The 22,392-nt window shown below is 46.0% G+C and overlaps 1 protein-coding gene across 1 annotated transcript in view; it reads left to right on the top strand.

Moving 5' to 3' along the window:
• The window catches only part of Snx1 (sorting nexin 1), a 35,978-nt gene extending 16,017 nt beyond the window's left edge, over positions 1-19,961 (top strand). The window contains exons 3-15 of the mRNA XM_055597750.1: positions 2,254-2,381; positions 2,883-2,949; positions 6,220-6,263; positions 9,232-9,373; positions 10,429-10,507; positions 11,110-11,185; positions 13,236-13,349; positions 13,526-13,619; positions 14,723-14,928; positions 17,429-17,572; positions 18,398-18,478; positions 18,818-18,889; positions 19,526-19,961. Of these exons, the coding sequence (XP_055453725.1) occupies positions 2,254-2,381; positions 2,883-2,949; positions 6,220-6,263; positions 9,232-9,373; positions 10,429-10,507; positions 11,110-11,185; positions 13,236-13,349; positions 13,526-13,619; positions 14,723-14,928; positions 17,429-17,572; positions 18,398-18,478; positions 18,818-18,889; positions 19,526-19,576 (1,298 nt within the window). The 3' untranslated portion in view covers positions 19,577-19,961. The remainder of the gene's footprint in view (positions 1-2,253; positions 2,382-2,882; positions 2,950-6,219; positions 6,264-9,231; positions 9,374-10,428; positions 10,508-11,109; positions 11,186-13,235; positions 13,350-13,525; positions 13,620-14,722; positions 14,929-17,428; positions 17,573-18,397; positions 18,479-18,817; positions 18,890-19,525) is intronic.
• The last annotated feature ends 2,431 nt before the right edge of the window (positions 19,962-22,392 follow it).

The following is a 22,392-nucleotide window of genomic DNA, read 5'->3' as shown; positions in this document are numbered from 1 at the left end:
TTTTCAAAAGGCTTTTACTATTACTCTAGCAAACTCTAGATACTTTAGTTCTATTTTCATTCTGAAGATTGAATCCAGGACCTTTGAGCATGTAAGTACTCTACCACTGAGCTACAGCCTCACCCTCTGGTTTGGTTTGAGACAGAATTCTACTGTATAGCTCAGGTTGGCCTAGTTGGCTTTCTTGAGATCTCTCTCTCCCTCTCCCTTTCTCTAGATAGATAGATAGATAGATAGATAGATAGATAGATAGATAGATAGATAGATTGATTGATATTTTTCTCATTTCCCCCTTTCCCTCCTCACTTTGTGGCCTAGGCTAGCTTCAAACTCATGGCAGTCTTTCTGCCTCAGCCTCCCAAGTCTGAGGTTTTAGCATGAAGCTTGGATTACACCATGCCAAGATGAGACAGGGTCCTTTTATATAGCCCAGGATGGCCTCATTCTTTTATCCTACTTCAGCTCCTTAGGAATTTCTTTTCATGGTACTGGGGATGGATCCTAGGTCCTCACATAGGTAAGTGCCCTTTCACAGAATTAGGTCCCCAGCGGTTTAAGTTAAGGTTTCTGTTGCTGTGTGATGAAACACCACACCAAAAGGAACTTAGGGAGGAAAGAGTTTACTTTGATTACACTTCCATACCACAGCCCATCATCAAACAGGGTAGGAACCTAGAGGCAGAGCTATGCAGAGGCCATAGAGTGGAGTTGTTTACTGGCTTGCTTCTCATGACTTGCTTTCACCAGCCCAGGTGTACCCACACCCACAATGGATTTGGCTCATATCAATCCCTAATTAGGCAAACACCCTACAGGTTTGCCTACACCCCAATCTTATGGAGGCATTTTTCAATTGAGCTCCCTCCTCTCCTGTTAGATGACTTTTGCTTGTGTCAGGTTGACATAAAAACTAGCCAGGACACCAGCCATTATTTATTATTTATTATTATGATGATGTTGATGATTCTTATTATTATTTGAGACAAAGCTCACTAACTTGCCCAAGTGGATCTTGAATTATCAGTCCCCTTGCCTCAGCCTCCTGCGTAGCTAGATTTTAGGTCTGTGCCCTGGGCCTGGCTGGAATGCTAGGATCACAAGTACATCCCACCATACCCAGGTTAGCTCAGAGCTTTTCAATAAATAGTACATGTGTCATTTATGAACTTAATCTGTTATGTTGAACCTGCATAAAGTGAATCTCCTGTACAAACTTGAGCTGGCTATTTGTTTAAAAGACCTCACAACCTAACATGGTCATCTGTGTGCTGCTTCTTGTTCTGTGCCCCCCACAGCAGGGTCTTCTGAAAAACGATTTACACTCAGTGGTCGGCACAGTAAAACTGTCTCTGGGCTCTGCCTAACCCAGTGAAAATCTAGAAAGAAAAGAAAGCAGCTTTCTCACAAGTGAATATTTATGTTTTTCTTTACTAGAGAGAAAAAAAACAAATCGGTTAGGATGTCTAGCTTCACTGCTCCACATTAGAAGTGCATCCACAATAGACATTTTAGTGCCTAAAATGGTACAGAGTTCTATTTTAAAAATCATTCCTCTAGAACACGTACAGAACGAGTTGTCCTGCTCACTGGTGTCATCTCCAAACACAGCGCCTCTTAAAGTGTGAGTCTTTGCTCCAAAAGCTGCTCTGGTCAGAAGTGTTTTCAGTCTTCTGAGCCCTCTCCCCATCCTGGTGGCATTTATAAACTGTAGCTTAATCTGCCAGCATGTAGCTAAACTATGGCTGTGACTACCTCATGAACTGTCAACATCGCTGTGCTGTTCTCGGGTGGCACTGTGTATTTTCTAGTTGGTTTTTTTCTTGAGGCTTCCTCTGATGTACTGGCCTGTTCTGCCATGCTGTTTGTAAAGCAGATAACCGAAGGTATCCTCTTGTACGAACAACTGAAAACAAGAACAACTGAGCTTCATGTAAGGTTTTTGAGTGACCACTCCCAAGAGTAAAATTATTTTGGCTGTAGAGTCTTTTTTGCTAGATTTCTGGTTCTTTGGCCTAAGGTAGCAAAAACAGTTGTGTCTGGAAAGGAAAGGGAGAGCTTGCTCTACCAAACCTGTGCTAAAATAGCACTCCCCTCAGTGTCCTTTCCTTTGCTTCATGTAAAAACTATTCACCTCTTGGTTTTCTGTTATACTGGGTGCTTATTGTTTCTCCTGTGGGCCTCATCCTGTACGACTAATGTTCAGCCTTCAAAACCCCATTAGTGAGACTCATTTTAAAATATCAACTGTTTTAGATGCCACAGTGGAACTATCCCTGGACAGCACACAAAATAATCAGAAGATGATGCCAGCCAAAACGCTTATTTCTCACTCTCCGCAAGAAGCCACAGACTCTCCTAAGATGCAGCCAAGCTATGAGGAGGTGAGAACATACGCTCTCGGTCTTCTCGCTCCATCTTCGGGACTGTGCGCTACCAGTCTGGGGTTCAGCTGGATTTGAACCCTGCAGAAGACCTATAGTTAACGCGCAGCCAGAATCCAAACGAGAACTCATTCTTAGACAGTGTCTGTTCCCTGAGGATGGCATAAAGGCTTTCACTGGTCACTGGTTCTGTTTACTGTGTGAAGCTCTCACATGCAGTAATGTAGCCCCTCCCGACTCCCTGTTTACCCCAAAGGAGGCCAAGTCTACCAAAAATCCTATAATTACTCATTATCGTGAAAATAGGGGTTTAAGGGGATCAATGTGAAAGGACCTGCCAACTGCTTCGCAACTTCACCTTGTAGGCACTGGCTCACTGGCGTTACTGGGAATGGACAGAGGTGGGCACTGAAAGATCATCGTTACTTTGTTATATTGGCAGGTGTTCAACATTTTGTGATGTCTGGCCTTTATATCAACTCTTGGTTTTTCTTTTAAAAGCTGGAGGAGGAAGAACAAGAGGACCAGTTTGATTTGACAGTTGGTATCACTGATCCTGAGAAGATCGGTAAGTGTCCTTGGGACTCATGCTCTTACCGTGGGCTCTGACGAGCTAGTTTGGGAATGGCTGTCAACATAGCTGAACCAGCAGATGTGAGATTCTTCATCAGCATCTTTCCTGAACTATGCTGAGGCCAGAGAGCGTTCTCAGGCATGTTACTTAGATTTTTTTTTTCCTTATCTTTAAGAAGAAAAAACAGAAATGTGAAATATAAGTATAATCTTAAAAAAAAAATTCAAAAGGGGGTCCCCAAGATTACTGAGGGCATCTGCAGCCAAACCTCAGAACCTGAGTTTGATCCCAGAGCCCACATATGGAAGGAAAGAACCCACTCTGAAAGTTGTTTTCTGACCTCCTCAGGTGTATCAAGGCATGGCCATTCCCTCATGCATACATACAAATGCAAAATTAATTAATAAAAGAATTAGCAAACTGCAAACGGTCTGGAGAGGTGACGCAGCAATTAAAAGCACTCAGTGCTCTTGCAGAGGACCCAGTGCCTACAGTGGGTAGCTCACAAGTCCCAGCTACACCAGCAGGGTATTAGACCCCTCCCTATCAGAAGAGGAAAGCGAGGGCCAAGGGAAAGAGCACTCCTGTTAAGCAGGGTGTGGCATAGTTTGACAGTTGGACCAGGGCTTTGGGTTACAAATCGGGAAATCTCTTGCCTACGAATATTTAGCACCTTAATTTTAAGCTTAGCTGCCTAAATCCTTAGTAGAAAGATACAAATTACAAATGGTACTAATTGTTTGGACTGCTGTGATTTTGAACTAGGAGAGAGAGTGTGTTAGTTACCTAGAGCTACTGTAGCAAAGAACCAATAGAAGTAAGCTACCGGGCTGGAGAGATAGTTCAGGGGTTAAGAGCACTGACTGTTCTTCCAGAGGACCCAGGTTCAATTCCTACCACCCACATGGCAGCTCACAGCTTTCTGTCACTACAGTTCCAGGGCTTCTGACACCTTCACAGAGACATACATGCAGGCAAAACACCAATGAACAGAAAATAAAAATAAATTATTTATTAAAAAAAAAAAAAACTAAGCCACTGTCACGCCTGTACTTTCTGCTTCTTGCACTTGAATGCTGAGGCAGGAGGAGTGCTGTGATTTTGAGACTAACCTGGGCAACAGAATGAAAACTTAAACCTCAAAAACAAAACCCACAGATTTCCTCATAGTTCTGAGTCAGGCAGGAAGCCTGAAATCATGGTGTGGGCATGGTCATGCTCCTTTGAAATCAGAAGGGAAGGAAAGCCCTTGTCTGTCTTCTCAGATGTGCCTTGGCCTAAAGATGCATCAGTACATTGTCACCACTGTCCCCTGTCAATCTAAGTGTCTCCACATCATCAGCCTGTAGGAATGCCTGTCTGAGTTGCCCTAACCCATCACCTTGTGCTTGACTCACCCTAATGACCTCCTTTATCTTCATTATATCTGTGAAGACAGTATTTTCAAGTATAGTCACGTTATGAAGTATAGACAGTTTATTTAGAGGGACATACCTGGCCCCACAGTAATTTAAACAGCTCACAAATCAAATTTTAACTCAAATTACTCTAAATGCTAAGCTTTCATCCCCTTATTTTATATTCTTTGTCATACTGATTCCAAAGCAAAACAAAAAACAATTAATTAAGACATTTTCCTAATCAGGACCCAATCTTTGTGGCAGCATATTTAGTTTGTGGGGGCTGTTTAGTCCGCATGAGTTTCTCATTCCAGCACACACCTGCATTAATTAAAATTGCACTTTTACCAGGGTATTCTTTTTTAGAGACTTGGGAATTTGCAGATGCCATCTCCAACTTGGAACTTATTTAGGAAGTCTGTGTGCATTTTCAGACTGTTGTGGGACTAGGCCACTTTCAGGGCTCCTGTACTGTTGGCTGACCACCTGTCTCCACACATGCTTAGCTGGAAAGTATCTCCAGATACCCTGCAGAGTATCTGGAGGCCCTGCTTGGCTAATGTGCTCTGTGCATATGGCCACTTAGAGTTTTCTTCCTGTGGCTACTAAATTATGGGAGTAGACATGACTATTCTATGGTTGGAGACATTTTAATTAAAAAAAAAAAGTGGTAAACAGCCTTAGTATCAGGCAGTATATTGTGTTTCTGTGTATTTTAAAGGTGGTAGTCGGTGCAAGGTAATTTCTTCAGCTTAGCTTGTAGCTCCTGTTTTGCAACACCCTTTTTGGTAGCAGTTGGTGAGCTAGTACAGGTATGCCTTCTATTTCTGTATAATTTCTAGCTTGTGTGTGTGTGTGTGTGTGTGTGTGTGTGTGTGTGTGTGTGTGTGTGCGCGCGTGCAAGCATTTCCTCCCATGGCAGGGAAATGATGTTGCAGGGTCTGACCCTGCTGGTCCAGTTCTGCCCCTTCTCCTTGGCTCCTCACTCCAGAATCAGATCAGAAGCAAAGGCAACTGGTTGTTGGCCTAGGCTTTCCTGTGTTTCATGACAGGAAGACTCAGGGGCAAGGGAAGAAAGGGAGGAAAAAACCAACCCTAACCCCCCTGATCCAGCACTGGGACTTTGTCTGGGTTCCAATATATGTCTTTTCAAGGCTTAGAGAGTCAATGGTGCCTTTATCTCCCTAAGTGGTCTAGGTCAGGACACTACCACAGAGAAAAAGAGTTGCTTGAATCCCAGATTATTTAACAGTCAATGGCTTTTTCATAAAAATAATTCCTCCAGGAAAGGGAGATTTTTGTGACATCAGGCAGTGCAAGTGTCTTCCTGCCAGGCCCTTTGCTCTGGGTGAGCAGGCTGGATCAGAGAGGTCAGTGTCTGCCAGCACCAGTGGTGGACCTCTGAAAGAGCAGACCAGGCCTGGAGCTAGCCTCGGGTAGAACTGCCTGTTTCCTTTTACATCAGGCGCTCCCTTCTCCTGCTTTATACAGCAAGCGAATTGTTTGGTTTTGGACAGATGTGTGTAACCAGCCCAAATATTGGCATGGTAACAACTGATGAATTGTCAGTATCCAGTGCTGCTTTGTGGAGGGTATAAATGGAGCCTGGCTTTGGAACAGGGGACTGACTCTCTTGTCTAACTCAAACTGGGGCTCAGCCAGCATCCATAGGGGCATGTGTGCCACACGGCCCCCAAAGCACAGGAAAAACTAGATTTTAGGATTGAATATAAAGCCTGGAAATGAAATAAGCCCTTCTAATGTATAGCTTCTGTAGCTTATGGTCTCTGGTTGAATGTTATGGATTCGCTTTCCTTTCTTTAACTGAAAGCATAACTCCCTCCTGCTTCTCGTTCTCCCACAGGGGACGGTATGAACGCCTATGTGGCCTACACAGTCACCACACAGGTGAGCTCCCGTGGCCCTGCTGATGCACCTCAGCAGTCCTGACTGCTTGCCCCGTGGTTCATGCCCCATGGTTCACAGTTAGACTATTTTTGATTATCTTTTTGTTTCTTTTCCAATGATCCCCTCCTGTCTACTCGAGCCATAGCAAATCTACATTGCCTTGTTAATCTTTTTTATTTTATTTTATGTCTATGACTGTTTTGCCTGTGTACCATGTGCATTGCCTGGTGCCCACAGAGGCCAGAAGAGGGTGTCAGAGCCCCTTGGAACTGGAGTTACAGATGGCCATAACCTGCCGAGTGGGTGCTGAGAACTGAACCCCCCTAGATCCTCTGGAAGAACAGCCAGTGTTCCTTACCTCTGAGCCATGTCTCTAGACCCCTGCCTTGATGATCTTAACTAGGGACACCAGACTAGGTCTTCCCGATACTCTTTCAGACAGGTGAGACTTTAGTGTGAAGCTTTGCAAGCTTTAAGTATGCAGCATAAGCCAGTCATGGTGGCGCACACCTTTAATCCCAGCCCTTGGGAAGCAGAGGCAGAGATGTGCAGCGTATCTGACTTTTACCCCATCCCTCTTAGGAGTTATTTAACTGGAGCTAGTTTAGTGGATTGCCTCAAATGAAGAGTAATTACCTGTGTATAGCTTTTCAGTTCTTGGGCCAGACAAGGTGGCCTACATCTGTAATCCAGCACTAGGGAAGCAGAAGCAGAAGGATCAGGAGTTTGAGAACAGCCTGAGCTACTTAGTGAGACCCCTTGTCAAAGAAACAAAGACTGTGTATATGACCCTCAGAACTGAGGGATTTGGGGTGGTTGCTGTTAGAGACAGGATCTCCCTACGTAGCCCACACTGGCCTCAAGCATGAGATGTGCTCACCTGAGCCTCTTTAGCATTGGAATTACAAGTGTGCAGCACCACACCTGATACAGAGCCAGACTGATCCTCCTGCCTCAGTCTCCCAGGGGCTGGGATCACAGGCATTTGCCACTGTACCTGGCTTTCTTTTTCTACTTTCTATAACTTTTGCTCCTCAAGTCTGGCCCTTTTTTGTTAAGTATTATTTTGTTACTCTAGTAAAACAGAGCCTTGAACCTACCCCCGGTGTTAAGATGAGCATCATGGTTTCCATCAGCTCTGCTTACTGTTTGTCTCTGTCAGAGCCACTGCTGTAACCTCAGAGGCAGCTGTTCCCCTGAGGAATCTCATTGCCTTCATAAAAAGTCTTTGCATGTGTATCTTTAAGTAATGTGATGCTTTGTGTTGAGTTTCATAAAAATAATCTGCTGAAGATAGTGATTTCTTTACCTGACTTCGTTTCCCAGACATGTTTCCAATATTCTTATAATCTGCTACACAAATACACAATAGTATACAGACCTGTTTTCCCTAAGTGTTTCCAGTTTTCATTACTGAACTCTCTGTGTGCTTCCTCTAATGTCTCTGGTACCCCATGGACATGTTTCTCTAGATAAATAAATAACTAGAAAATATTGAATGCGAGGAATATAAACTTTTTAATGTGTTTGTACCAATTTATACAAAAATTTGTCCAAAATATCTCATTGATTCATTTCCTTGCCAGTAACTGGCAGAGCCAACCTCTGTAAATTTTGTTAATCTGGTAAATGTGAAGTTATCTCTCCTAGTGTACTCCCTAGCTTTCCTGTTTTTTGTTTGTTTGTTTTATTAAAAAATGTTGGGCTGGAGAGATGGCTCAGAGGTTAAGAGCACTGGCTGTTCTTCCAAAGGTTCTGAGTTCAATTCCTAGCAATCATCTAGAATGAGATCTGGTGCCCTCTTCTGGCATACAAGCATACATGCAGACAGAACTCTGTATTAATAAATAAATCTTTTTTTTTTAAGTTTATATGTAAAGTGATTTTATGTTTATATGTATGTTGGATCTCCTGGGACTGGAGTTACAGATAGTTGTGATCCACAATGTGAACTGGGAGTTGAACCCTGGTCCTCTGGAAGAGCAGCCAGTGCTCTTTACCACTGAGCCATCACCTTAGTCTTTTTTTTTTTTTTAACTTTTACTAGAAGAATTCTTTGTGTTTCTCTATACTACTCCTCGGCCCTCCTGTGAGCTCTAAAACCCACAGCACTTTAGAGGTTACTATCTACAGACATGTCATCTGATTCCTTCATCGTCGTCTTGAAGCTTTCTTCAGTATGCAAGTGTATACACTCATGTGTCTGTGTGGAAATACGAAAGGGTGTTGGATGTCTTCGTTCCATTGCTCTCTGTCTTACTGCCTTAGACTGCACCTGAAGCTTGCCTTTTTGGCAAAGCTTGTCGGCTAGAAGGCACTGGGGGTCTAGCTGTCTCCATCCCCCCTCCCCAGTGCTGAGGTACAGGCATGCACAGCCTTGCACAGCTTTTGTTTTGTTTGGTTGGTTGGTTGGTTTGGTTTGGGTTGGGTTTGGGTCTCGGGTTTTTTGGATTTGTTTTGTTTTGTTTATTTGGTTGGTTGGTTTGGTTTGGTTTTTTGTTTTTTTTTGTTTTTGTTTTGTTTTTTTTTGAGACAAGGTCTCTCTGTGTAGCCCTGACTGTCCTGAAACTCACTCTGTAGACCAGGCTGGCCTTGAATTCAGAGATCTGCTTGCCTCTTCTTACCAAGTGCTGGGATTAAAGCCTGAGCCACCACCAACCGTGCCCAGCTTTTTCTGTGGATTCAAACTGGTCCTTATGTTTACAGAGCAAGTATTTTTACCCACTGAGCCAATCCCCTAGTCCCATAATCCCTCCCCCCCTTTTAATGCACTTAAAATTATTACTCTAAGTAGGGGTTTGTAGATTCCCTAGGCTGACAAAAAAGAAGAGCCTCTGTTTTGGAGTTATTTGCCAGCTGTCTTAAGGGCAGGGATCTGGGAATTCTGTGTCCTTTGATATCAGCAGGATAGATACTCAATCATCCTGGATTTGGAATGAAGTTGCCTTGTGTGTTTTCCATCCCTAAGACGAGCTTGCCGATGTTCAGAAGTAAGCAGTTTGCAGTGAAGAGAAGGTTCAGCGACTTTCTGGGTCTCTATGAGAAGCTTTCAGAGAAGCATTCTCAGAATGGCTTCATCGTCCCTCCTCCCCCTGAGAAGAGCCTAATAGGTAAGCCTGTGGTCTTCAGTTCCACTCGAGTCTTAACGCTCTCGGACTAGAGAAATAGCCAGGCTGTTTTTAAGTCTTCTTTTCTTTGGGTGCTAGTGAGGACTCTGGTATTAGCCTTCAGTTTTGTAGTGTTTGTTTCCTTTTAAACAGTCTTACTATCCCCCACGGCAGCCTCAGACTAGCTGTCTAGCACAGGGTGACCTCCATCCATCTCGTGATCTTTTCTGCTTCAGAATTATATAGAGGCACGCACCACCACAGCCTGGGAAAGAGAAAGTACCCTGTGGGAAAGAGGGGGTGGTAGGAGCAGTATTTAAATAGATGGCCTCAGACATATTAGGTAAACACTCTACCACCGAGCTACATCTTCAGTCTCAGGACTCCTGATGATTGCTCTTCCATCCAGATTGAAATTGCATTGGGGTTAGGGTAGGAACCTTCTTGTTGCCATCAAGTGATTATTAGGCTATACTCAGACTCTCAGAGCATTTCTTCTATTATTATTTTAACTTTATGTATATGGGGTTTTGCCTGCTTACATGTATGTGTACCACATGTGTGCCAGGTGCCTAGGGAAGGCAGAAGAGGCTGTCAGGTCCCTTGGAACTAGAGTTGGAAGCCACTGTGTGGGTGCTAGAAATAAGCCCTACACACTCTGGACAAGCAGCCAGTACTCATAACCACTGAGCCAGCATTCCAGCCCCCCTCACAGGATCTCTCTCTATATCCCTAGATGGCCTGGAGCTCACTATGTAGAACAGGCTGGCCTCAAACTAACAGAGAGTCCTTTCATGTGCCGCCACAGCCACTATGCTTTTTTTTTTTTAAGACAATATACACTCTAAATCCCACAGTTAAATGCCCCCAGCGTATACAGAACTCATGAAGACTTACTTAGTAAAAGAAAGTCCATCCCTGCTCGTGACCTAGCAGTTTCCTTAGCTAGAACTGTGTAGGGCTGTCCTTGCTGCCTTTCCTTCAGACGACTCTTCATAAAACGTAGATTTATCCTTTTTGCTATTTCTGGTTATTTTGTTTCTTAAATTCTACTCTAGGAATGACAAAAGTGAAAGTTGGAAAGGAAGATTCTTCTTCTGCAGAATTTCTTGAAAAACGGAGGGCTGCTTTGGAAAGGTAGGTACTGATAGCCTGTTCTCGGTCACTTCAGACAGCAGGAAGGTGTTGATTTGCTACGTTACTGGAGAGGAACTGAGGTGAATTGCAGTCTCACCTCCCTGTTACAGATCACTTTTCCTAAGCCTTTTACCTTCTCACCCCAGTCATAAGTCATCTTTTTGCTCTCCAACCTGACTGAACCATCTTATTTTTTTCACACATAATCTACTGAATGGTTCTGGGGTCTCTTTCTGATGAGTCAGTTTGCTGTCTTTTAGAAATGTGGAGAACATGAAGTTTTGAATACTTACAAGCCAAGATTTGCTTAAGTTGCCTTATCTGAGGACATTTTAAATAGTAAAAGACACAAGTCCCTGTCAGCACTGTGTAACACCCCAAACAGTCAGAGTCCTAACCAGAGCTGGGAAGTGGTGGCACGTCTTTAATCCCAGCACTCAGGAAGCAGAGGCAGGAGATCTCTGATTTTGAGGCCAGCCTGGTCTACAGAGTGAGTTCCAGGACAGCCAGAGCTACACAGAGAAACCTTGTCTTGAAGCAAAACAGAACAAAAACAAACCAAGAAAACAGAGTACTAACCGTTGGTGATTTTTACCCTTTAGGTACCTTCAAAGAATTGTGAATCATCCTACCATGTTACAAGACCCAGATGTCAGGGAGTTTCTGGAAAAAGACGAGGTTAGTATTGTACAAAGCTCAACTTCACCTCTGTCTGCCCTGAATGAAACACAGCTGGTTCAGATGGCGAATACTTAACTGTGATCGCCAGTGAGTTTGTGTGACCCCCAGAGGCACAGGGATTCCACTGCTCTAGTGAAAGCAGCTCTGTGTAGTCAACGGTGGCCTAGTCATATATTGCTTGGCAGGGCCTCAGCATCTCTTCTAGAAGTTACTAATTGCTTCAAACTGAATGTGTGTTTTGTGCTTGGAAGCTGAGAGACATTAGTTCAGAGCCAGTTACCACAGACCACAGAGCCGACATAGGCAGAGGGCTGATTTAAGTGGACAGTTGTTTTTTTAATGGACTCTGCATAAACTATTCATGATTATGAAAAACTGCAGACACCCCAATCACTAATAACTGAAGAATTAAATAAAATATATCCATACAACAAATACTTCATTTTGACCATAAACACAAAGTATAAAGAAATGTGAGTGTGCGGAAGCATCAAATAGCAAGCATACCCTAAAGCAGAGGGCACGTGACTAAAGAAAAATACTATCTTAGAAAGCTAGAATGAAGGCAGTTTTATGACAAGACTATTATTATATTTTTGTTTTTAATTTTTAAAACTTTTTGTTGCTTTAATGAAAATGGGATTATTGTAATGAGATTTTTTTCTTCCAAAAAAAATTTTTTTAGACATGTTTCTCTGTGCTGAGAGAAAACTGTGCTGAGAGAGGCTGTCCTGGACTCAGTTTGTAGACTAGGCTGGCCCCAAACTCACAGAGATCTGTCTGTGTCTGCTCCTGAGTGCTGGGATTAAATGTGTGTGCCACCATGATTGGCTCAAAAATGATTTTTTTTTTTAATTGAAAATGATCTGTCAAAGCCTTAAGTCCTTTAATTCTATCTCTGGATATTTCTATCTCCTCACTCTGTGGCCCCAGAGCAGGGTTTGTCTTTGGAGATGCTCTGGACTGGGTAAGCCTTGGGGCTGTCCTATGCTGTAGGGTGCTGAGCACACGAGGAGCACCTCTGCCCTCTCGATGCCGGCAGCACTCCTTCCCAGCTGGAATGACCCCCATCAGCTCCATTGTCACACATCCCTCTGTGCAAAATGGTCTCAACTTGAGGGAGAAGTACTGCCTGACATCCTGAACACCTAAGACACTTCATCTAATTTTATGCCATAGTTTTACTGTGTAAAAGTAGCTCCATTAGAACATGTGCCTATCCTTAGACATTCGGTCACTGGAGAAACTCAAAGCTGTGAGTGCCCTTCTGTGCAGAGTGCACTATCTAAAGGGTCCTTTGCCTTTTCTTTTGTTTGTTTGTTTTTGTTTTGTTTTGTTTTGTTTTTTGAGACATAGTCTTTCTCCATAGTCCTGGCTGTGCTTCCATTAAAGGTGTATGTTACACATCCTGTAGGAACCTCTGACTGTAACAAAGGAATGCATTGCCCTGCAGGGAAAGGCCTTGCCCTGGATTCCTGCTGACCCGAGTTAGATCTGTGTAAAGGTAGAAGGAGAGAACTGACTCTCAGAGCTGTCCTCTGACCTCTGTATATGTGCCGTGGCGCATGCATACATATAAAATGCTTTTAAAATGTTTAAAAAAGGAAGCTGTCAGGTGACACACCGGAGGCAGAGGCAGGCAGATCTCCGAGCTTGAGGGCCATCCTGCTCTACAGAGTGAGTCCAGGATAGCCAAGGTTAAAACAGAAACCCTGTCTCAAAACAGAACAAAAAAAGAAACAAAAAAAGCCAAGCGCTTGGTATCCACACCTTGGAAGGCAGACAGTCTTGGCGTGAGGCTGCCTACTTTCTTTCTATGAATAATATGAAAAGCTGAAAATGTGCTTGATTCTTACTGACACGGCGCTTTGGTTTTGCTTGTGCACATACCAGCTTTAGATTACTGTAGCTGCCTTAGAATACAACAGTCTCCAGTCAGGTAACTTGTTGACAAGTTTGGGGCATGCGATCTGATGGATATTAATTCTTCTGAACCTGAAATAGGAGCAGCAGATAACTTGACATTCCTGCCTTCTTGGTCTTATAGCTGCCACGTGCTGTGGGTACGCAGGCCTTGAGCGGTGCTGGTCTCCTTAAGATGTTCAACAAGGCTACAGATGCAGTCAGCAAAATGACCATCAAGATGAATGAATCAGACATTGTGAGTAGCCCGTGCCTCTCAGATGCCCTGAGATGTCCTGAAATGTCTAGGATGACTTTATTTTCAGTTAAAAAAAAAAAAAAAAAAACAGCCATGGGGCAGGGGGCTGCTAAAGAAAGCTGCACCCTGCACTTTGTTGAACATTTTCAAGCCAGCTCTGGGCTGTGTGTTTCCAGTGGTTTGAGGAGAAGCTCCAGGAGGTGGAATGCGAGGAGCAGCGCCTCCGGAAGCTGCACGCTGTGGTGGAGACTCTAGTCAACCACAGGAAAGGTAACTGCTCGCTCGGACACATTCCTGCCTGGGGGAAATCAGAGTCTTGAGTGGGCTGGAGACGAGAGGCATGCTGTTCTTGGCCATCCAAGTGGAAGTTCTCAGCCCACATGTTGCATGATGTTCTGAGAAGCAGGACATGCCATGATCTCCTGGCAGGAAACATGAATCAAAGCACTGTGGGCAGTGGGTAGAGGGAGCCTGCCTGGGTACATGCTGCTTCTGTTGATGGGAGTTGGAAGCTGACATCCAAAATAATGCTTTTGTACATGGTCATACTAGCACGGTGTAAATGCAGAAATGCCGTATGTGGCTTCTTTTGAGCTTCATTGGGAACTGCTGAAATTTTCCAAATTTGAAAGTTTTCCTTCTGTGTCTTAAACATACTGCTAGCAAGAAATCTAGAAGAGTGTTAGCATGAAGCCAGTGTAAGGGCTAGCAAGCCAGACATGGCTGAAAGGACTATTTGGCCTTAGACCCTGTTGCTGTGAGAAGAGTATGCTACAGAGACAGTGTGTGGCCTGCAGAGCCTACATAATGAATGGGCCTGTACAGAAGGTTTGCTCTGCTCTAAAGTGTGTGTGTGTGTGTGTGTGTGTGTGTGTGTGTGTGTGTGTGTGTGTGTGATGCATATAAAAGAGTATGCTGCAGAGACTGTGTGTGGCCTGCAAAGCCTAAGGCACTGACTGGGCCTGTACAGAAGGTTTGCTCTGCTCTAAAGTGTGTGTGTGAGTGAGTGAGTGAGTGAGTGAGTGTGTGTGTGATGCATATAGGTGACAGTTCCTGAGCTCCAACATAAATACCAGAGCCCTTCCTTCCCTTGCTGGTGACATGAGCTAGTAGTTGGCTCTCCAGGAACGCTGGAGCTGCTTTCTTCAGGTAGCCAGACCTAATCACATGTAGACAGCAAGAGTTTTTCCCTCCAGATCCTGTGACCAACTGAGGCTACTTTCCCTTCACTGTGAGTTTGGAGAGTGGGTTGCAGAGCCCTCAGTTTTTAGATATGCAGGAGCCAGAATTGCCACAACATGCTTTGTGGGGTCACCTACCTTTTCCCTTTTCCTGAGAGGTCAGAAGCCTCTGCTCTCTTTGCCTTCTTTCAGAGCTAGCCTTGAACACAGCCCAGTTTGCCAAGAGTCTAGCCATGCTTGGGAGCTCCGAGGACAACACAGCACTGTCAAGAGCACTCTCCCAACTGGCTGAAGTGGAAGAAAAGATTGAGCAGCTCCACCAGGAACAGGCCAACAGTGACTTCTTCCTTCTTGCTGAACTCCTGAGTGACTACATTCGCCTCCTGGCCATTGTCCGAGTAAGCCTCACTTCCTTTCCCCCCAAGCTGTCTTCTGCTGTTCACTTCCTAAGAAGAGCTCATCTCATTGTTGCTTAAGAGTGACTAAAACATCTAATCTTGAAAGGGCCCTATAGCCCCAGCAGTCCATTTAAACTGGCCAGTTACCTCTAGTTATTCTAAGGCCCACAGCAGCCCACTCTTGGATTTCCAAGTTGGCCTCTTATTGTTGAGGACAGACAGTGTTCTCTCTGCGCCTTTCTCCAAGCAAGGCTTATTACAGACTGCTGCTTGGCCCCTGGAGCAGTGACTCTTCAGTCCTTTGGTCTTTGACCTGATAAGAGCTCTTGCTGGCTTCCACTTGTCTTTCCAGTGTGAGTAGTCAGGTAATGACGCAGAGCTGGCTTGGCGCTGCATGGAGGAGTGCTGAGAGAGCTTGTCACCAGGGCCCTCCTGTGCTGTGCTGACCACACTGGCAGTAACCCTGCACGCTGCCTTTGACTGAGTCAGACACCTCACCTCTCTTGGTGACCAGGTGATCTGTTGCCAGAGCTCTCATATCAGTTAGGGAAGCTTGACTGGGCAGTAGTAGCTCTTGCATGGCCTCCTTGAGAAAGGAAGAAACCAAGAGGAACCTGGCACCTGCACTCTAAGGACCTGATTCTGCACAGGATCAGGATGCATGAGCCTCCCCTACACTTCGTCCTCCTCATCTCCCACTGTAGAGCTTCTGTGCTGTGTCAAGAGCTGAGCTGCCCTGGGTTCTCACTTCCTGTGTACTCACAGATTCTAACTGTAGCCTGGGACCTGCTCCTGTCCTCTCACTAACTCCAGGTGGATAAGAAAGAGAACCTGCTGTGGGGATTCTTAGAACCAGCTACATTACTCGGGCTGCGGAGCCATGGGGAAGGGCTCTGTCTGGGGAAAGCTTTCTGTGAGGAGCATTGTTTGGAGGGGCAGGGCAGGGGTGCCCTAGAGAGCACAGCTTTTTGGCAATGACTCCACACAGGTGAGCCTGTGTGAACAGGACAAAGAGAAGCTAAGCCTGGTTCTCAGGGTGGGAGCAGAAACCTGAGCGCACAGAACCATGAGCAGGTCTTTTCTCAGAAAACCTGTGCCACCCCCCTCATGTGGGAATGGAGAAATGAGCAAAGAGTTCTTCTGTGTCCTTCCCTGAAGCCCTGCTAGCCCGGTGGATAGGATTAAGCCTTTTTTAGATACAGAGTCACCCTGCACCTAAACTTGACACTGAGGTGCTAAGAAATTGCAGGAGCCAGGTATGGAAACACTTGCCTATAATCCCAGTGGCTGGAAGGCTGAGGCAAGAGGATCAGGGTAAATTCTAGGCCGAGCTAGGCAGTGATTTCACTGGATACATAGTGAAACCTGTCTTGAGAAACAAATTTCAGAGCAGCAGCAGGGCTACGGAAAGTGAATCTGGTTGCACTGCACTCTGCATTAACTAGGGGTTAGGTTTTGGCCGAGGTGTGTGCTGAGGAAGCCCAGGAAAATCCAGGGAACCTTTGGAGGGAATGGGGAGCAAATAAACAGGGCTAGGAGGCTGGCCCACGTACTGCTCTTTGATGTGGACTGCCTGTGAAGCCTGCAGAGTGCAGGTAGGATGGGAGGTGGTAATGCCAACAACCGCCTTCTCTGAAATTGCTAATTCTATTCAGACTAGAAACAGGAAGGCAGTAGTGACCTTTGGAGAGCTGCTTCAGGCCTTGATAGCCTAGAGCAGGTGAGTGAATGTGTGGGTGAGGTGAAGGCAGTAAGTAGGTCATGTAAGCATTTTAAGTGTTGATGTAAAGACTCCTTAAGCTGCTACCATGCCGGCACTTGAGAGAATGAGGCAAGAGGCACAGGCATTCAAGGTCATCCTCGGCCATGTAATCAGATCAGGCCTGGCCGGCCTACCTCAAACCTTGTCTCAAAAGAAAAAACAAAAACAGTCATTCTGTTACCAAGCGTGTTGTTTGTGTCAGTTTGAAAGGCTGTGTCCTTCCTGCAGACAGAGCACCAGGGCCAGGCTAGGCCTGTTAAGTTTGGTAGCTGCCTGTTTCCCCAGTACTCTGCATATGTGTGAACAGCTACTGTAATTGCTAATACAGTGATGGCTTTTCCAGGGTGCGTTTCTTGAGAGTCAGATTATATGGGTCACTCCCACTGTATTCTTAGCTCCTCACTTGTGGCACACTCAGGGAAGGCAGGTGGACTCTTGGTCTGACTTGATTGAGGTAGTCAATTGGTGTCAGGGGTTGGCATCAAGGCACCCTCTGTGCCCCAGTCACCCAGCCCTGGGAGTAGCATGGCGCTGGCCCACTGGAAGCTTGAAGAGGACCCGCCCCAAGCTTGTGCTCGTGGACATGAAATGTCCCAGCTGGGCACTGACAGCGGCTGCAGAACCTGCCCTTGCTCAGTGCTTCCCTGGCACAGCTGCTGGGAGATCCTCCTTCTAAGGCAGAGCCAGCCGGGGTTACTGAAGAATGGCTGTGCTCCTTCCAACTGCCCTCCCCCATAGGCTGCCTTCGACCAGCGCATGAAGACATGGCAGCGCTGGCAGGATGCTCAAGCCATGCTGCAGAAGAAGCGGGAGTCTGAGGCTCGGCTGCTGTGGGCCAACAAGCCTGACAAGCTGCAGCAGGCTAAGGATGAGATCACAGAGGTGAGCGCCATCTCCAAGTTAGCCCAGTGTGGGTATATTGCTGGTTCCTCGCTGAGCATAGCTCCCATCCCGACCAGATGCTTGGGAGCCCACAACAGGCAAGAGAGCCAATTAAAGGGCCAGGACTGATGGGCATCTGAGAATGACCTGAGGGCAACCTTGAGGCCTACCTCTCCACCAATCTGTTTTATTTTTAAATTATTTTATTTTCATATTTATGGATGTTGCACCTGCATAAATGGCCATGTATGGTGTGTATGACAAGTACACAGGCAGCCAGATACCTAGAAAATTTGTGAGCCACCATGTGGACTCTGGGATTTGAATCTGGATCTTCTGAGAGAGTAGCCAGTGCTCCTAACCCCTGTGGTAACTCTAGCTCCTTGCATGAGTCTTTGAAAAGCTACCTAGGTGATTCAGACATGCCCCCCGGGAAAGATCTAAATTAAGTTTTCTAGGTTTTGTGCCTTGCTTCTGAGTTCCTAAACCAGAGGCTGTTATGGTACCAGAGTTTTCTCAAAGGCCAGGCTTGGCCAAAGGTACACAGCCATCTTTTCTAACCCGCCCCACAGTGGTCTGCTGGCCTGTTTAACCCTGATATACAGGGTTAAATCCCTTAGGTATCTCATCCTTCCCAAATGGGCAGACAGATGTAAGGATCCAGTGAGGCCTTCTGTAGAGTTGCATGCTATTAAACAACACTGCCATTACCTCTTTTAGTTGTGATGCTGGAACTTAAACCCACTGTCTCACACATACTGGCGAAGTATTGTGCTACAGAGCTGTACCCCAGACCTTAAGCCAGCCTTTCTTTCCTTTTCCCAGTGGGAGTCTCGGGTGACTCAGTACGAAAGGGACTTTGAAAGGATTTCAACAGTTGTCCGAAAAGAAGTGACACGATTTGAGGTGAGTTAGAGCATATATGACCTTGTGTACGTGTGTCTCCACTCTGTGTTCGTTCCTGAGGCATGGTGGCTGCCTTAACATTTGCTGCTGGACAAAAGCAATTAGACACAGAGCAAAGCCAGTAGCTGCTCTATGTCCTCTCTCTTCCCCACTTGCTGCCCTCTAAGAAAGCGTCAGAGCTTTGGGAGAGTGGGCTGGCTGGAAACTGCGGCTGTGTAAGGTGCTGGCTCTACTTTCCAAGGCTGTGTTTTACCTTGGTCAGCAGTAAACACCACCATGCCACCAAAATGGGGAGGAGCACCTGTCTGGGAGGTCATTGTAGAATCCTGTCTCCTATAGAAAGAGAAATCCAAGGACTTCAAAAACCACGTGATCAAGTACCTGGAGACACTCCTACATTCCCAGCAGCAGGTATGTGCTAGAGCTGCTAGGGTAGCACTTGTCCCCTGTTTCCTGCTCCCAATGACAGTCGTCTACTTGGAACTCTGGTGACTTCGTGTGGGGTCCTGCTTCTGTGGGAGGAGGCTCTGCTGCAGGTGAGAGTTGAAAACAGGCCTTCATTGCTCCGTCTCAGCCAGGGCCCTTTGCTAAGCAAGATGGAGCTCTCGCCCTCTTTACCCGCTGAGTGGCCATCCTCCCACTGTTGCCATCAGTCTCCAGTCCATTTTCAGGGACCTTCATCTCCTCTCCCACCGCTAATGGAGCTCCTTATCTTCTCGAGTGCCCTGTTACTGCCTACCCCTCTGCTTTCTGAGGCTCCAATCAGTCTGTGAAACAATGGTACCATATGAGGTGCAAACAGAGCTGTGGTCTTCAGAGACTGCCTTTAAACTTGGGGCACAAACTGAAGCCCCCTTAAGTCTAGAGGGCGGAGGAAGACTGTGGCTGTTAGCTCTGCCCCACATGCCTTCCTTACCTTCTTCATCTTCATGGGTGGCTGTGCCGCATGGAGCATGCCTGGCACTGAACTGGCTTCCCTCCCAGGCTGGCTCAGGCTCTTGCCACTAGGTGGGGGTACTTGCTTACTGTCTCCCCACTTCTTTGCAGTTGGCAAAATACTGGGAAGCCTTCCTTCCTGAAGCAAAGGCCATCTCCTGAGGGACCAAAAATGCCAGAGCCTACCTGCGTGATGCCTCCTTTTTATACACTGTCCTCCTCGCCCTCGATGGACCCCAACTAATGCACCCTGCCTTGGCTGGACTTAGCCCTCCCACTCTGCCCCAACAAAAAACTGTTCCCAGTTACTCTAACCAATATTTCATTTAGCTCCCACATATATTTTCTTACCTAAGAGAATAGTTTCCTGCTTTAAGCAAAAGACCTACAATAGGTGGTGGAACTCTAGGTTAGGGGTAGAGTGTTGATATAAATGTATAAAGACAAATGTATATTTTTCAGGATGTGGTTTAAGAACTGGGAATAACGTTTTCTGTTACTCCTGATGATGCCATGAAAGATTATGTAATAAAATATTTGAAAATCAGGTCACAGGACTCGGCATGTAGCACTTCTTGCTTTCTGCTGGCAAGCAGTTGAGAAGCGGGTCTAGAGTGCTCCTGCCTGCCATGGCTGGTCTAGTGGGTCCCCTCCACAGGCACTCAAGGCTGCTGCTGCCTTCCAGTGGGACTCTGCAGCTCCCTGCTCAGAGCGTCCCTTAGTCCACATGAGTCTTCCTACTTCTGTAGGAAGGATCCTTAGGACAGACTTGAGTGAGAAACTGTAAAGCCTGTTCTACAAAGGAGGCTGATTTAGTCTTCTGACCCACCTCCCTAGGCCTGAAGAGCTCTCTGGCCTATCTTATGCTGTAATCCTCTTTTACTTCCTATCAAAGCAGGTCCTCAGACTGGAGGGAGGGGTGTATGCACTAGCCGCTGGGCATGTGCTTGCTTAGCATGTGAAGGGAGTGGGTCCAGTCCCCAACACCACATAAAAGGAAGCCATCTCATCTTCAGGGCTGTCCCTGTTCCTGTGTATGAAGTGATAAGGACTGGCTGGTTATCCCTCCAGACCAGGTAATCACGGAGCTATTAATAAAAGATGAGGCTGGCAACCGATCTTCTATGAAAGAGGTTTATTAGCTGGATATGAAGGGAGGGAATGGAGAGCAGAACATGATGGGGAGAAAGAGGGGGGGAAGAGAGGGGGGGCACCCCGATAGAGCAAGGGGCAAGGTAACCACACCTTCCAGGTGTGGCCACCTGGCCGGGGACACATGATGACATCATAAGTTGCTAACAAAACCCAGAAGCAGGTTTTGTTCCAAAATACTAACACCTAAGCCTTTCAAAGTTCAAAGAAGCTTTATTGATGTGCCTGGAAAAGAGTGTACCCCTAGAGCCCCAAGTGCGTGAGCAAGCCAGAGCTGTTTAGACCAGCCTGGGTCTGGCCAGGCAAGGTTGGAGTCTCAGACCATTGCTGGGCCTGCCCTCAGCAATGCCTGCCGCTGCCTCAATGGCTCAAACTAGAGAGGAGTTGAAGGCTCCTTGGTGAGAAAAAAACAGAATGCCTGCTGTGGGAATCCTGCCCTCCAGGGCCCCAGCCTCCAAAGATGCCCCACACAGAGGCTCCTGTGTGCTGCCTCAGGGTGGGTGGCTGCTGCTTGGGAAGAGCTCAGATCCCTGCTTCTCACACTGGCAGCAGCAGGGGAGGTGCGAACGCGGCATCTGCCAGCAGGCTAGTTGCAGAAAAGGTGGTCCGTCCCCAGCTGCCTCCCAGGCCCTGTTGCCACCTTTGATTTCTCTCAGTCTTCCCTGCATGCTGACCTCTACATGGTTAAAATTACACAAGGAAGGGCACAAGCATTTTCCTCCACGTCTTTATGTGTCTTCCCAACTTCATTTCTAATGTGTCATTTTTAAGGCTTCCATGTCTGGGTGTGGTGAAATCCTAGCACTGGCTGAGTTCAAAGTCAGTTCACTCCACAAGAGGAACGAAAAAGCAGGTTTCCACAGGTAGCTCAGATTCACCACTCACTGCCAGATTCTCGGCTGAGGAAAGAAGTGTTCAGTGACTTGTTATGATTCCACAACAAACTCGTATCCTTTATGAGAGTGTCCAGTATTGATATTTTACCCAACTTGCTAGTTCATTTGTTTGTTTTTGGGTCAGAGTCTCATGCAGCCCACACTGGCTTTGAATTTGCTGTGTAGCCAAGCCTGTCCTTGAATTCCTCATCCTCCTGCCTAAGCCTCCTAGGTGCTGGGATACATGTGTGCATCAAGATACCTGACACACTTTATCTGTAGTATTTACATGTATTTTCTGTATCATTTGCAACTGAGTTGTAGACATTACCCGTTACCCCAAAATTTCAGTATGCAGTTCCATAAGAACAAGAATGGCCCATTAAAATTTAAACAAAGTTATCAAAATCAAAAAGTTGGGGGCTGGAGAAATGGCTCAGTGGTTAAGAACACATAATACCGTTCCTGCAGAAGACTCAAGTTCAGCTCTGAGCACCTGTATTGGGCAGCTCACACTTGCCAGTAATTCCGGCTCTGGGATCCAGCACTTCCGTGACCTCCAGGTACCTGCATGTACATGCGTGTACTCCCAGACACATACACACACAACACACAATTAAATGTTTTAAAAAGAAGTTTAACATCAATATAATACTGTTTTTAACACATAGCTCATCCTTAAATGTGTTCATCATCTATAGAATGTCCTTGTAGCAATTCTTTTTCCTTGTACAGGATTGTGAGTTAGTTATGACGTGTGATTGTATGCTGGGTGGATTACATGTATCTGTTAATATGGGTGAATTCCTCAACCTGCCTCTGTCTCTCACATTTTTGAAAAATGAAGGTCCTTTTCCTGGCCTCTGTGGACACACATACATACAAAATAAATATATATATTTTTTAAATTGAGGAGCCAGGCATGGTAGCACACGCCTTTAATCCCAGTAC

This window comes from Psammomys obesus, unplaced genomic scaffold (genome assembly GCF_907164565.1).
Source record: "Psammomys obesus unplaced genomic scaffold, mPsaObe1.curated_primary_1811, whole genome shotgun sequence".
Taxonomy (NCBI): domain Eukaryota; kingdom Metazoa; phylum Chordata; class Mammalia; order Rodentia; family Muridae; genus Psammomys; species Psammomys obesus.
This window is presented reverse-complemented; position numbering and strand designations above follow the sequence as displayed.